Source organism: Metopolophium dirhodum, chromosome 8 (assembly GCF_019925205.1).
Source record: "Metopolophium dirhodum isolate CAU chromosome 8, ASM1992520v1, whole genome shotgun sequence".
In the NCBI taxonomy this organism is placed as follows: Eukaryota; Metazoa; Arthropoda; class Insecta; order Hemiptera; family Aphididae; genus Metopolophium; species Metopolophium dirhodum.
Genome location: NC_083567.1, coordinates 29,954,714 through 29,970,673, shown reverse-complemented (window position 1 = coordinate 29,970,673; position 15,960 = coordinate 29,954,714). Strand labels below are relative to the sequence as shown.

Genomic DNA, 15,960 nt, shown 5'->3' with positions numbered 1-15,960 from the left:
ATATTTATATATTATACCATATAATAAGTAAATTTGATAGCTAATATAAGGTAAATAACATGAAATGGCGTGAGGAGGGAGGCCAACCAGCACAGAATATATGAAATAAAAATTTCATATATTCTGTGCCACCAGTGTGGTACTCTCATTACTAAATATTTATACTAACATTTTCAAATTTTCAAATTTTACTATAGTACGAATTATATAATATGTAATATAATACAGTTATAGCAATTTAGGGGAGTTATATAGTTGTCAGTGGCGTAGACGTGAATTCTAAAAGGGGAGGGGGGATCAAAAAAAAAAACGACATATTCAAATGGGAGGGGAAAATTGGAAAATCTCTCATCCTCTCAAAACTTTTTACTAAGGTAATAAAGAGCCAATGGGGGGGGAGGTCTGACCTCCACGCCACCCCTCCCCTTGTCTACGCCACTGATACTTGTATCAAAAAAACCAATCGATACCAGCATAAATAAATATCACGAAACATGTAAATGATTGAATTTATGTACCTACGACTTAATAATATTATTATACCGTACAGCAGTGAGAGTACCAGACACTGGGCAGATAGTAAGTTGTATAGTTCACAGAGATTTCTATAATATAATACTAGTAATAGAAGTATGTGTGTAGTGTGTTGTAGTTGAAGTCGCCGCGTATTATCTTGTCTGGCATAGAGTTGCCAACGTCGATAGCTGATGTTCAAGGTCGACCCCCTCCCGCCGACCCGCCACATCGGCCGGCACCGCACGCGATAATCGTCGTCGACGGTCGTCGGCACTCGGCGAGTGGCGACGGTGTTTTAACATTTTTGTGTGCCAGACGTGCCACTGTGCCAGTGCACTAGCGCCGCCGCTCCTGCCAGCCAATACTCATAGTATTTTGGTATTCGTACGTCGTTCCGTCGGCCGGTGTTACCGGTGTGTGTGCTGTGTAGACGTGTAGTTTAGGTGAACGTTATTTTTTTTTTTTTTTATCTATTCTCAGTTTTAATTTTTTCTCGTCTTTAAAAACTAAGTACCTACCGAAAATGAATCAGCTCGGCGAGTCGAAGCTGTTCGGGGCGACCCGACGGTCTACGCGACAGTAGGCTAGGCTGCCACTACCTACCTACCAATGGAAATAATAAAATACCTGTATTGAAACCATCAAATCGACCACCGGCCACATAGCGGAGCAATAACGATAATTACCACCAGGGTCGAACATAGTATTATAATGGACAGTTCGGAATACGAATCGGTGAGAAACGAAACGCTGCTGTTCTTTTTCGAAAAATTGGTGGACAAGGGCACTCCACGATCCCTGCACGACCTAAGTTGCCAATTTGGCTCGAAGGGATTTACCAAAGAGATGCGACAAATCGCTGGCGGATCTCAGTCAGGCCTAAAGAAGTTCCTGTCACAGCACCCGTCGTTATTCACTTTGGACGGAGACCTAGTTGCCGCATCTCAGCTATTTGCACCTGTACAATCAGAAACTAACTATAACAACAAAGCCGTACATTATTTTAAAGATAAGTTGTTAAAATATGGGGTTGGAACTGAAGTACCGATTCGATGCCTACTTGGACACCGTTCTCAAGCTCCACCAGAAATCCGATTAATATCTGGTCTACACATAAAAGAATTCAGAGACTTTCTGATGAAATATCCTGATGTGTTTACTGTGGGTGAAGACACCATTATACTAACTGAGTATGCAGGACTGGAGCGTAAAATGTATGATGACAGCGACCAACGTGAAGCAAAAATTGATCCAGAAATTACAAAACGTCTTTTAGCATTTTGTGTGCAATGCTTGGAATGCAAAGGACCGATGTTAACTGATCAAATGTTCCATAGTATTTCCTTGCGTTTTACAGAAAATACTTGGTCACCGATTTTTAAAACTCCATCAGATTTGTTTACATTTTTGAAAATGTATCCTGAACAGTTTAATACACAATCCAATTTAATAACGTTGACCAAAAATGGTCCTAAACCAGAAGTTAAAATCGTTAGAATTCCTACAGAAGTTGTACCATTAACTCCGCCTATGTCTCCGCCACTACCCAAACCAATACCAAACAATAATCAATCCCTTAAACAAAGAATTAACAATTTGGTTATGAAAACGATTGCAGACAACACTGAGCGAAATAACAAAATACCAAATGGTTATGATGATAGTGATGCATGGAAAGGAAAAATGTTGAACAATATCAAAGTAATTACAAGTACTAAAGAATGTTCAAATATTGTCGACAGAATTTTGGCACAAAAGTCAGCTATTGGTATAGATTTTGAAGGTCTATATATTGGAGCTAATGGTCAATTGACCTTAATGCAAGTAGTAAATGAAGATGGATCATGTTTTATATTTGATTTGATTGCTTGTCCACAATTAATTAAAAGTGGATTACAAAGTCTACTAGAAAGTGAAGAAATACCTAAGGTTAGTAAAATAACTAAATACCTATATCTATTACTTTAGTTAATACCCACTATTTTAACACAATAATTATCTACTACCTACCTAATTAAGTATTACCTACATAAAAAAAAAAATAAAATTTTGATAAATGTTATATTTTCCTTAATAATTCAAAAAGGATCTATAGTTATCCTAGTAAATCTATTAAAGACAATAAAAAACTTTCATGATTTTATGGGTAGTTACCTGTTTTACTTTGATTATTGATATTTCTACACTGGTACCTACACTTGGGATTATTAAACTAGATAGGTAATTGGATTAACTTTGGTAATTTAATGTTTCAGCCTAGCTATTGGTATCTACTCGATATTTACTAAACATATTATATTTTTATAGACACTAAGCTTTTTATTAGAATAATAGTGTAATATGTCTTACTTACTTACTACCTACTCGATTCTTTAAATTAAATTGCAACAAATAAAAATAAATTGTGTTTGCCAGCGTTCCAATTGTATTTAAATTATTCACCGGGAAACTACATAAATAATTGTTTAAATTAGCTTCCAAAATAATATTTTTATGAGAATCAGTTTTATCAATGCTTACAGATTAGTAATTATCTATGAAGATACTTCACCTCGTACTTCACATAAGTTATTGAAGAGTTTTTCTATAATGCTTACCTACTTATAGATCTAATCTGTGTTTGATATAAGGTACCTATAATATTATAGACAAATATAATATACATGAAAATGTATAGATCTGTGCTCGATGGTATAGAAATCGACAGATATCAACTATGACAATTCATGTATGGAGATATCACTACTATGTAGTTTGTGGTAAATATGGTTTCCGAGACCCTATTATTATTTTTTTTTATTTAGGTTTATACTCGGGCTTATATTTCACAATCTGTAAACGATTTTTACATTCAGTGCAATTGGTAAATTAGGTTAAGTAATTGGGAGTTTTGAGCAAAAAAATTATCTTTTGACAGAACTTCTATTTCAGTGGTAGATTTTAGTCCTTAAACATGTATTTTTTATAAATAGGTTAGATAAAATTAGCAAAAGTAAGCTTCTATCATAAAAATTTAAAAAAAAAATGATTTTAGATAGTAACCCCCGTAGTAACCTATTATTCACTACAAGTATAGGTATGTATTTATCTATCTATCTAAATTTAAAAGTTAATACTTTTAAGAGAATGCTATGTGTTGATTCTGTCATGTAAACACTTAACATAGCAAATTCCAAATCGTATGGGTATTTTAAATAATTAATTTAACTAGCTATGTTAATATGTTTAATATTAGAGTGAATTGACATTTTATCAAATTTAGAAGTAAGAATTATGTAGTGAATCTCATAGGTTTTTTTCTTATATTTTAATTTTAAAGCAAGTTATGAACATTTTAAAATGTAGTAACTGAGACAACATTTACAGGCTTTCATTTTTAGAACTTTTTTTCTATTACGTTTTTTATAGATTTTTTTTACCTATATTTTTATATATAATTATTCCCCCAACAATTTACTCATTTAGACTTATAAAATACCTAGGTAACTAAATACAAGAAATAAAACTAAAACGATATACACAGCAAATAAGATATTTAAAATTGGTTCCAGAATGTAATGAATTTATGAATCTATAATGTTATTACTTATGAGTGTAAAATGTAAATTGTTATAGAATGTATAGATCTATAACATTATCTGTGTAATTTTTTATAAAACATTATTAGGAATGTAGTATGTACCGTTATTTTATTTGTCATACAGCCACTTATAATAAGTTGGGCAGATTTTGGATTACTAAATAACAAATAATGTATATAATAATTGGGTTTCATTGGTACTTCTCAATGGTCTGTCTATGTTGTCTTTTATCTCCTAATATAGCAACTTCTAATAGACCAACTTGTGGTCTCCAAATTTCCACATTCTTAGCAGTTCTTCGTGTTTAAAAAGTATATGAAGTCACCTAGATTAATTAAAAATATTTATAGCCTATCTATTACTATTTCTATATATTTACTTCCTTTTTTCTTATCTTAAATTAGGTATTTTATGCATCTGACACAAATACCTAAAGATAATAGAGACAATAGAGCAGTACTTTGGGAAATTACTTTTTTATCAATGGAGTGACCAACAAGTGTCTAAGTATATTGATAAAGTTAAGTATAGTTACGTGAGTTAGTAGTACCTATATAATAATATATACTTTTAGGTAGATATTCTAATTTGTACGTTGAGAGAATGTCAATTGTCAACAAACTGTTTGTTTTCTCTCTCTGGGCCACACGCAACACAGACAATGTGTAATTTTTTTAAATTAAATAAAATGTTATTAGATTCTGAGCAGAGCGAGGAAGCTAGTGGTTTTACAATGGTGTTTATTTTTTATTTTTTTTTATCCTGTGTACACAATTTTCACCAAAAGGAGTGCATTGATTTCAACATATAGTACATTATCTTTTAGATTTGATCAAATTGGATCAAGATGGTACTTTAGAGAGGTCATTTTTGATTTTCTCAATATTTATTTAATACAATGGTAGAAACTACTGACAAATTATGAAAAACCGCTAAAAATGGTATTTTAATTTCTAACGCTCTGTTTATCACCATAGCAACGAATAAAAAATAATAATATTATAATATTAATTCAACTTAAGGGCTATAATAAATAATAACAATATAAAAAATCCAGACTGACAAACAGTCTCCACTCAGAATCGTTTTTCTTATACAATGATATTATATCATTGAATTCAAGTTTAATACGATCTATTACACATTGACACTCTTGTAACCTACTGTTCAGCAAAGCGACATCCACTTACCCGCTTTTTTTGTACTTTTAGTCTACCTGTGATATATAATAAACTTTAATCTAACATTTTTTAGTATCTTACTTTGCATAAATAAGAAATATAATAATTTTATTAAGCTAATTATAACTTTCTTTGAAAATTAAACTTAGCTATGGCCCAAGATGTTTAATTATGTAAGGCATTCATTGTTCACATCATTATTCATTACATATATTTTGTGATAGACTATAATAACATTTTATTTACCAAATATACTAGTTAATTAATGTTACATTAATATCAATTAATAGCTATTAATTTATAAATTATTATTTTATTATTTTATTCAATAGGTAATAGTTATTGTTGTAAATATTATAAATTAGTAAATTACAATCTAACAACTCATGTAAATGAACACTTGTTGTAATATACTCTCTTGTTTACTTTTAACTCGTACATTTAGGTATTCATCATAGACGATAGACCATAGATAATACTATAGGCCTATAATTATACATATTTACAGCTGTATATTGTAATTAGTGAATATAAAATACTGATTAACAACATTAGTGTACATAGTGATAGAAAAAGATAATAATGGCGTTTTTCAAAGTAAATACTTAAGTCAAAAATAATTTTTTTAAAAGAACACAATATGTCTACTGCATGAAAAAACGCCACGCTCAAAAAAAAGTTGAGTCCGTGTTAATTGATAATTTCGCTAAAAATACAACTTATCAGACATCTTGAATTAGATGTTCAAGCTTTTTTATACACCGAGCTTAACATTTTTATATTTTTTACCAAAAATAAAGAAAATTAAATAGCTTATAATAGTCATAGTTTTTTTTAAATTACATATTGTATAGATAATAATTATATAAGAAATAGTAGACATTTAAGAGGACGGTACACTCACATGTGTTGACTCCGTCTTACACACGTACGACATAGACAAAAGGCGTTTACTAAATCTGAGAAGAACTCGCTCAATATTTGTTCTAGAGTAAAAATACCTATCATAAAATTGAATTGTGGTAATATTTCTGAGAGCAAGTCGTTAAGTTTTTTTTTTAAATTTAAATTTTGAAAAGTTAAAGGTATTTTTAAAATGTTGAAATTTTTTCTATTTCTAAACGATATAATGAACGTTAAATTAGGTATAATGGAAATAACGCAACGACTTACCCTCAGAAATATTGTTACAATTGAGTTTTATAATAGGTATTTTTACTCTAAAACCAAAATTGAGCAAGTTTTACTCAGATTTCGTAAACGACTTTTGTCTATGTCGTACGTGTGAAGACGGAGACAACACATGTGAGTGTGCCGTTCTCTTAAAATTCTACTATTTCTTATATAATTATTATCTATACAATATGTAATTTAAAAAAACTATGACTAATTATAAGCTATTTCATTTTCTTTATTTTTGATATAAAAAAAAATAAAAATTTTAACCTCGGTATATAAAAAAGCTTGAAAATCTAATTCAAGATGCCTGATAAGTTGTATTTTTAGCGAAATTATCAATAAACACGGACACAACTTTTTTTAAGCGTAACGTTTTTTCAAGCAACAGATATATTGTGTTCTTTTTAAAAAAAAATTTTTTTGACCTAAGTATTTACTTTGACGTCCCCAAGCTCTACGATTAATATCTGTTGAGGTACAACAAAATAACAAAAATTATTTAATAGGGCTTTTAAACACCCGTATTTATATCGGGTTGTTTACCTGTTTAATTGTTAGGTAGTTAAAATTTAAAACGAAAATTAATCTATTTGATTTTTATTGATCGTGGAATAAACAAAATTATTACATTTCAATTAATTTCTCATGTTTTGTTCTGAACTTCTAAATCATAATATGATGGTGATTGGATTATATGGTTTCAAATGTTTCAATCATCGTACTTTCTATAAAGCGTGATTTTAATGGAAATACGTTTCTTGTTCACGTTTATGCCTATGGTGCTGCTGTTTAGTGTAGAGTAGGTTGAAGAAATGTTTCGTAACTGTTATTATGTCCTGCTATATTGAATGGGTGTGTAATGTGTATACATACATAATAGTATTATTATACGCGTGGTATGTATGTGCGGAAGTTGTCCAGTTAAGTCGCGCGGTAAACACCCGTGCTTACACTCCTCTGTGGCGGGGATTGGTAAAATGTATTTGATAACTTTGTCGAGGTCATTGACGACTGGCAGGCGAAAACGGCATTCTTATTAGTTATATACCCAGTGGGAATGATAATTATTGTTAATGAAAACAATCGACTTGATTACGAAAACATGGACAACAAACTGTATAAACTTATAGAGTAGGATGAGTCTAGGGTTCCTATATATATCGCTTGAGTGTGTGGGTTATTGTGTGACGTGCGCTGACTTTAGATTACAAAATGTATAATGTACTCTTTGAACAATATGCCATAGACCATAAGTACATACTGCAAATTTCAAACATAATTCTTATAATATGTACCTAGTGATTAATATCTAGAAAATATATAAAATACTGCAATATTATAATTTTTAGAAAATTTAAGTTGACCTTAGTAGTTATAATATGTACCTCTAAATTCAGAATATTCAGATATTCTATATTGTTTTTAACATGTTTAAAATTAATTATTTACCTAATGTTTTCAATCGAATAAATTAGGAAACTAAAATATTATGTAATTAAATACTTAGTCAGTAGTCATGCATTGTACTATATTTGTTTACCTTACTAACTTTTAAATAGTCATCACTCATCAAAATATCTAGAGTTAATACTTAATAGTTATATTGTCATGTACTTAGTTTACCTTACGGAAATACAAACAATTAAGGGCCGTTCTTACAATGTCCGGTTAAAGTTAACCGACACTTTACCGGACATTGTAAGAACGGCCCAAAGTGTTAGAGCGTAGTTAAACATTTTTCTACTTCTTTGTAGCGTATTTATGTTTTAAACCAACAAATTATAAATAATATAAATACTTATACAGTTATACGTGTGCTGATGTTGGTTAAATATACTTGCTCCCTTTCAAAATCCCATGTAAGATTCTTTTGAGATTACATCTGGGACCAATGATATTTATATTTAAAAATAAACAAGTTTAAAATGTTTTTCGTATTTGTAGTCTTTGCATTCTAACGATTTAAAAACATTTAATTTACACTCAATTTTTTTCGTTCAATTCGTTTATTTTATTTTAATTAATTATACGGGCCTGGCCCTTTTGACATTAAGCATTATATATTTGTGATTATAGAAGTCGTTACTAAAATAGTTAACAATAAATAATAATATACAATTACAATAACTTGTAATATTCATTATATTCAATGTATCTACATAACTTATCTAAGTTATTAGAAACCTAACTATACATTTTATTTTTAAACTAAAAATTGTTTTCTTGTATACTTACTTGAATAACGTTAGTAAAATGTTTTGACATTTCCTTAGTTTTTTGACCAAACAAATTTAAATTGCATACAATGTATAAACGTTGATTGAAGACACTTAATATCTTTGCGCTGAGCCATGCAATTAGAATTTTGTTTTTTAGTTGGTTATGTTTACTGTTTACTATTTAGTACCTAATACAAATTTCTAAGCTCTTTAAGTAAATTTTTATTGTTCCGCATATTTCTAGTTAATTTTTTTCCATGCATTTTAGTGGTTCAAGCAACTTTCCTTGCCCTGCAAAATTAGCTAAGTTACAGCACTTTAAATGTAGGTATTCCGTGTTTTAACAACATAGATATTTATTTCGTTACACAGATATTTTTGAATCCCTAAAGTTGGTTCAGCCACCAAATGGTTTCTTTTTTAAAAAACGTGTCTACCTATGGATTATAGAACTCTGAAAATATATCACAATATCAAGTAAATAAGTATGTAATTTATGTATTTTATTAATTTTAACACGTGCTATAGCAATTATTGATATTGCTGCCTGAAATTAAGTTAGTTTTAGACTTAAATCAGTTAAAGATCTAAAAAAATAGGAAGAAGGGATTTGAGAACAATAAGTAGTAATTTATATACGCCTTTCTAATCAACAATAAAAAATTTAGAGAACATCGAAATATTTATACCAACCAATTAGTAATTATTAGTAATTACCAAGTATAGATAAAGTTGATCCTCGTTGAGATTCACATAATATAATCTATATTTTTACATCGCTATAAATATGAAATTGTGTTTTTTTTAAATACGAATTTGTACCGTGCTGTCACACTCAAAGCTATTCCGTCTATTAACGTGCATTAACAACTAACCAAAAAACATAATTAAAATTGCCCGATTTTGCGCAAGATTTTAATAAGTAATATTATTTGATCTTAAGAATCGTAGGTTAGGTTAGGTTATTTATTATATTTAAATAAAAACATAGTACACTTAAAATTTGTACATACTACATAAAGTATAAATATTTAAAAAAGTATTACAATAAACAAACATGATATAATGTTAAAATGTAATTTAATTCATGAGAGGGGGACATTGCCCATTTGTGGCACTCCGACCTTCCTAGGTTTTAAAGTTTATGTACTAAGTAGTCTAGTTTTAATAATCTAAAAATTGTGATTAATAAAGAGTTATAAGTTATGACAGTTTTATTACTGTTAACAAACTACGACCTATTCATTTTATTTTCTATTATTTTTCATTTTATTTTACGGGACTTAAAAGTTGATATAAATTAGGAAATAATAGATTATTACTTTCAACAAATTATTAATTAATTATAAACTTCTGCAAAAGTATAAAATATATAATTTTCAGTATTTTCACGTATTTACAGGTGATCAATGATTGTCGAAATGAAAGTTTGAACCTGTACAACCAGTTTGGCATTGCAATGAAAAACGTGTTCGATATTCAGGTGAGTCCGGTAGTGCTATTATTGAAAAAAAATATTTATAAATTATAAGTTTAAAGTATATCTGTATGTTGTCGTAGCTTATATCGTTTACCTATTTCAAACAAACACACCTAGTCGTATTTGTTTTACGCCCGCACAATATTTTTATGGCACACAACAACTGACACAGAATAAATGAAATAATTTAATTTATTGTGTGCAACCTGTAACAGTTTTTTTGTTTCGTGTGGTATAATAAATTGATCTGCTTAAATTTTATTACATTCACGAATGTTCGTGTCTAGATCTGATTTGTGCAAATAATGGTATAGTTATGATTGCTATGAAATTAAAATATTTTGTTAAACTGTCGTTCGAATCTTCTAGATTCGTAAAGTAGAATTTCCGAACCTAATTTGAGTAATTACAATGTAATGTGATCGTCACTCGGGATTAGAAGTAAATATGGTTGGAATTTAAATATATTTTTAATACAAATTTATTAAATTTTTACTGAATATTATTGAATACTTTCATTTGTTGGTTTTAAGTACTTACATATTTCAGTATATTATGACAAGATATTTACAATAAATATGACCATTTCCATGTGGCACTATTGGATATTTGTTTAGTATGTGACCTACCAGACCGATAAGTAATTTAAAAACAGTCAAATGAAAAATCTTAAAATTATGTTAATAATTATTCAATTAATTAGAAACACATAAAATAATACATGATTACATATAATAATATCAAAATCAGTCAAACAAAATATCAGCAAAATAAATTGTATGAATACTATAGATACATAAGATTATTCATAAGATTATTTTATTATTAAAAAATTGTATTTTATTTTTAAAAATGGTTAGCTATACAGTTTTTGTATCATTTGAAAAATTTGAAAAATTTATCTTGCTGCTTTAATTGATCGGCACTCGTATGTTGTCATAATATAGATAATTGTCTTGGTAGGTCACATACTAAACGAATACCCACAATTGTATTAAATTTTATTATTGATAATAATTTATCACTCTTGGCATATGCAACTAATTTGTAAGATTAGATTTTGGCCATAATAGTATAGATAAATTAAAATATTGGAGTATATGACATGTTTTTCAATTTTAGGCTGCCATTGCTATTATTCAATTTCAAGAAACTGGACAACCGGTTTATAAGGCAAAAAATCTTAGTCTAAATGCCATATGTGAAATGTATGGTTTGCCAATAAACTCATCCAAGGATCAATTGAGAACTCAAAATAAAAAAGATTCAAGGTATTGGATACGGAGGCCATTATCTAAGGATATGCTTGCTTACGCTGCCAGTGACGTACTAACTCTCATGCCTAAATTATATAAAATTTTATCTGCGTAAGTATATTATATATAGTTAACATTATTTTTAAACAAGTTATTTAAATAATCCCTCGAGTAATGACTACATACGTAATTTGATAATAGTATTTGTAGGGTGCATTATGCAGGTAGTTTAGGATATTATATGGTTTCATGACACTGACACATTGACAGAACACACTGACATTGCACTGTCTTATGCTGTAATGTATAATATGACTTGTTTATATAATATATAATATATATATATAAATATTATTACAGTTAATGGTAATATTCATATCCGAATTACAACCTATCCTTATTTCAAAACTGTTATTTATCTGAGTAAATTTTGAAAATATAATCATAGCTTATAATCAATCATAAAACCCATTTATTAAAAATAATATTATTAAAAAATTTCTATAAGAAAAAAAACAAAAAAATGTATTATTTATTAATTTTATTGTAAGATTAATGAATAAATATACCTAATTAAATTATCATTTGTAAGCTCCTAATATCCCACAACTAGTTTTAATTCGCACTAACTCTAATGAATCTGTCTAATCACTAGTTGATTTTGATGAAAACTAGGATTTGGATGTCTGGATGATATTTAATGTTTGGATTTAATTCAGATTTCCTATCCCCACTAGTTTTGTAACTACCTTATGGCATACACAATTTCTTCAATGTTAAGGAAATTGTTTAATATTATATGTTATATTAATCTATTGAAAAGTTTACTATCATGTTTTTATGTTTTATTTTTCAAAATAAATACGTTAATTTTTTTTTATTGTTTACAGTCAAATTCATCCATCCAATACTAAACTGTTCGAAGAATTATGTGAAGAACAAGCATTTTTGTACATTTCCCCAGATAATGTTCAAAAGCGCAAGCACCAGCGTAAAATTGATAACGAATTGCAAGTTCTTAAAGAGAAATTGTCTACTGATAATGGCAAAAATGTCGTTCTCAGTAACAGAGAATTGAGATTATTAAGGTATTTTGATTAATATCAATTAAATATGTTGACTTAAATATTCTTTAAACCTAAACTATGGTTGCAGGCATTTGGAATTAACTGAAGAAGATAAAGAAAAGTTAAAAGGATCCACAAAGGTTGCAAAAAAGTTAGAAAAGATGGAAGGAAAAAATATGTAAGAAGTAAAAATAATTGAATCAATATTAATTTATTAATTTATTTAATCATGTTTTATAGGAAATATAATGGAGAGGACTGTGATTCTAATGAGTTCCTCAGTCTAGACAGCAATATCAGTGGTAAATCAACATCATCAGATAATTCTGCATCTGGTAAATATTTAATATTAATAATTTTTTAATTTTAATTTTGTTCTATTGTTTATTTATAACTTTCAATATTTTAAAAAGGGGAATTCCAGTCTATTGCGTCTGAACAACCGCTAAGCCTTACTGAAACTATGGAAAGGTTGGATGATGTATTATCTGATAAACTTATGGATCGTTTGGAAAAAATTGAGCGTCTAGAGTCATTGTTGACAATGGCCATGGATGCAGAGCCAGACCAAACAGATAGTTTAAATACTTCACCTATGAGTTGCAAATGCACGTGCCGTTTTGCTACAGACACTGTTGACATGTCTACTCAAACTGAACCACTATAATCCACTATTGTTGGAAACAAAAGGAGAGAAATACTTTGGGTTTATTATTTAGATTTTTTAAATCTTATGCCCAGCCATGGCCTTTGAGCCTTATTGCTTAGTTTACGACCAGGTTTCATATTGCTTTTGATTAATGTAAAAAGTGGTATTGGAAAATCTGGGTCTGTGTATATAATATCTATAGAGAAACTAATTAACAGGGTTGAGTCTGTACAATATCCGTCCATAATATTATTATACCTGTTATATTTTGTGTCACGATATAGCAAAGGTTATAAATAATATTCAAAATTTGACAGCAATAAAAAGAAAATCCGCAAGGCGGTTAGACATATTAGACTGAAAAATATTATATTTTTATTAAATTTGCGCTAGCATCACGACGTGCCTATTTAGATTTTAGAAAAATTAATTATAGTTGACTTTGTTTGCTCAAACAGTATTAACCTAAACTATAGTATTGCATTGTGAAGTCCATGTATTAAAATAAATAACATGAACGTATGTATGAATTATCATGGAGTGGAAGGTATGGTGTGTATACCTGTTAGAGATTTAAAAATGAATGCATGGTGTTTGAAAGTAGACATTTTACTATACTACACCTATTTAACTTGAGTAACGCAAGCATGTACATTGTACTTGTTTTCTGGGAGGGGAGGGGGTTAGTTAATCATAACAAAAATGAATTACAAATTAAATGTTCCATTATATAAGTAAAAAATGATTTTGGGTAGGATGGGTTGAAAATTCTCAATTCCCCCTGTATACGTGCCTGATGTGGTAGATGGACATTTTCTCCTGACATGATCATTAGTAGAGCCCGGTATTCATGAAACAGATACTTCAAAGGTGAAACTTTTATTTTACATTTTGTTGCATGTTTGGGTTTATTTGAATTTTTTCAACATTTTTTTGTTGCATTTTTCTGTGCATATTTGTATATCATACTGTGGTCAGTATTACTGTAACGGTAGCGGATTTGATTCGTCTCCTAGCCTTCTAGGGGTAGGGGGGTAATATCCTTTTAGTTCGAAAATAGAGGAAAAAATATGTATCCAATAATAAAATTTGTAGGCCGTAATTATAATTTATAAACACTGAACTTCTTAACAATTTTTGGTTTTTTATTTTTCATAAATGTTTAGTAAATTATTTTAAATTTATTGTACATTTAAATTTCAGTAGGTGTACTTAATAAAACATTGCATTAAAAAAATTAATTTATATGTCAATTTTTAAGGGCTCTATTGTGGTAAAATACATTTTTTATAGTCAGTTTTAGCAATTTTTAGAGCATTTAAATCCGGGCCCTATTTTTAAGAGACATTTTCTCTCCGTGTATATTATGTATGTATATTTTACACTCAATTGTTTGTGAACTGTTTAAATTCTGCAACTTAATATTGTCTATCTTATAAATCATTAAGATAATCATGGTAAAATAACATGGTATGATGGCAACGTTCTGAAATATTGTCAAGGCTTGCGCACATCATTGTATCTAGTTTGCCTCATAATACACTATATATTTATATTAGTCATGGCAAACCCAATGAAAAGCTGTAAACTTGATACTAATGAAATGCAGGATAACGAGTGTTATTAAATAATTAAATTAATTAAATTGCCAGCATACCATGTCACTTTAATATGAAGATAACCACCGATGACAGTTGGGATATTTTATATACATAAGCATGCGCAGACTACCGGCAGGTAGTATTAACACACACACACACACCCATTATATCTAAGTTATAAAATCGAATTTGGATGGGTTAATTTTTTCCCTGTATTATTGCATATGATAGTAAATAATGTCGAACATTATCATGATAATATTGATAATATTATGTCATTTTTAAAACTTAGAGAGAAAATGTCTTACATTCACCTGGTAAAACCTAACCATATTTCAATATTTGTCTTCCTTGAGTGGTGTTATTGTACATTGTTAACAATATTCTTAATATTATAATATTTATGTATCAGCGTTGATAATGTCATTAAGTATTATTATTTTATTATTGTTAGAAAAATATTAAAATTTAACTTTAAGAAATTTGGTTGTATTTATAATTTTCACTCTTACAAGTTTTATTTAAAACATAATTGTGTTATTTATTTACTAATCAAAGTTATAAAAATAAAATGTATATTTAACAAAACGACATGATAAACTCATTGTTTTTTTTTCTTTTAAAAAGGTTTTAATCCAATAATATTACCTATCAAGTATCAATATTATATTTTAATATTGCTATACTGCTATTTGACCACATATTTTTTCATCATGTTCGATAAGTGTTGCAGCTAAAAATCATATTACTATATTTGACTTATATCTAGATTCTAGGTACCCGGGGTCTATGCCGTGGAAAAATATTGTAATACCTACCGGTGTCTATACGATTTAGTATTTTCTCAGAAAACACAAATACCAGCTACGGTTCGATTATTATTGTTGGCATTGGTTTAAGAATGTAAAATTACTGTGAAATTGAATGTAATAAAAACGTGCACCTCCCAATAACGGGGCCGGAGTTAAGTTCATTACCCACGGGGGCAGGTGCACAAAAAAGTTGTTGGTATTGCGTCGCCTCAACTCGAAACTCGTCGCTCTTGGCGGCCCTGCAAGCGATAATACCTAGCACGTAATGTCACCACAGAATATATGAAATTTATATGAAATTTCATATTATATTCTGTGATGTTACTCTATGACCTACGGCACTGGCGCACTGCACGACACGACACGACAGCCGTTCCTCGTTTTTTGATCAGTGTACAATCAACAACGGTCCGGCGTGA

At 29.1% G+C, this 15,960-nt stretch overlaps 1 protein-coding gene across 1 annotated transcript; it reads left to right on the top strand.

Annotated features, from left to right (window-relative positions):
• The first annotated feature begins 782 nt into the window (after positions 1-782).
• LOC132950483 (egalitarian protein homolog) lies at positions 783-15,320 on the top strand. Its single transcript, XM_061021971.1, has 7 exons — positions 783-2,445; positions 10,079-10,159; positions 11,279-11,523; positions 12,303-12,500; positions 12,568-12,657; positions 12,720-12,814; positions 12,893-15,320. Exons 1-7 carry the CDS (start codon positions 1,228-1,230, stop codon positions 13,144-13,146), a joined length of 2,181 nt encoding a protein of 726 aa, XP_060877954.1. The 5' UTR covers positions 783-1,227; the 3' UTR covers positions 13,147-15,320.
• Positions 15,321-15,960: the final 640 nt, after the last annotated feature.

Coding starts and splice junctions, on each gene's coding strand:
- LOC132950483 (XM_061021971.1), top strand. CDS start 1,228: ATGGACAGTTCGGAATACGAATCGGTGAGAAACGAAACGCTGCTGTTC. Junction 2,446..10,078: donor AAAGTGAAGAAATACCTAAG/GTTAGTAAAATA, acceptor ACGTATTTACAG/GTGATCAATGATTGTCGAAA. Junction 12,658..12,719: donor AAGATGGAAGGAAAAAATAT/GTAAGAAGTAAA, acceptor CATGTTTTATAG/GAAATATAATGGAGAGGACT.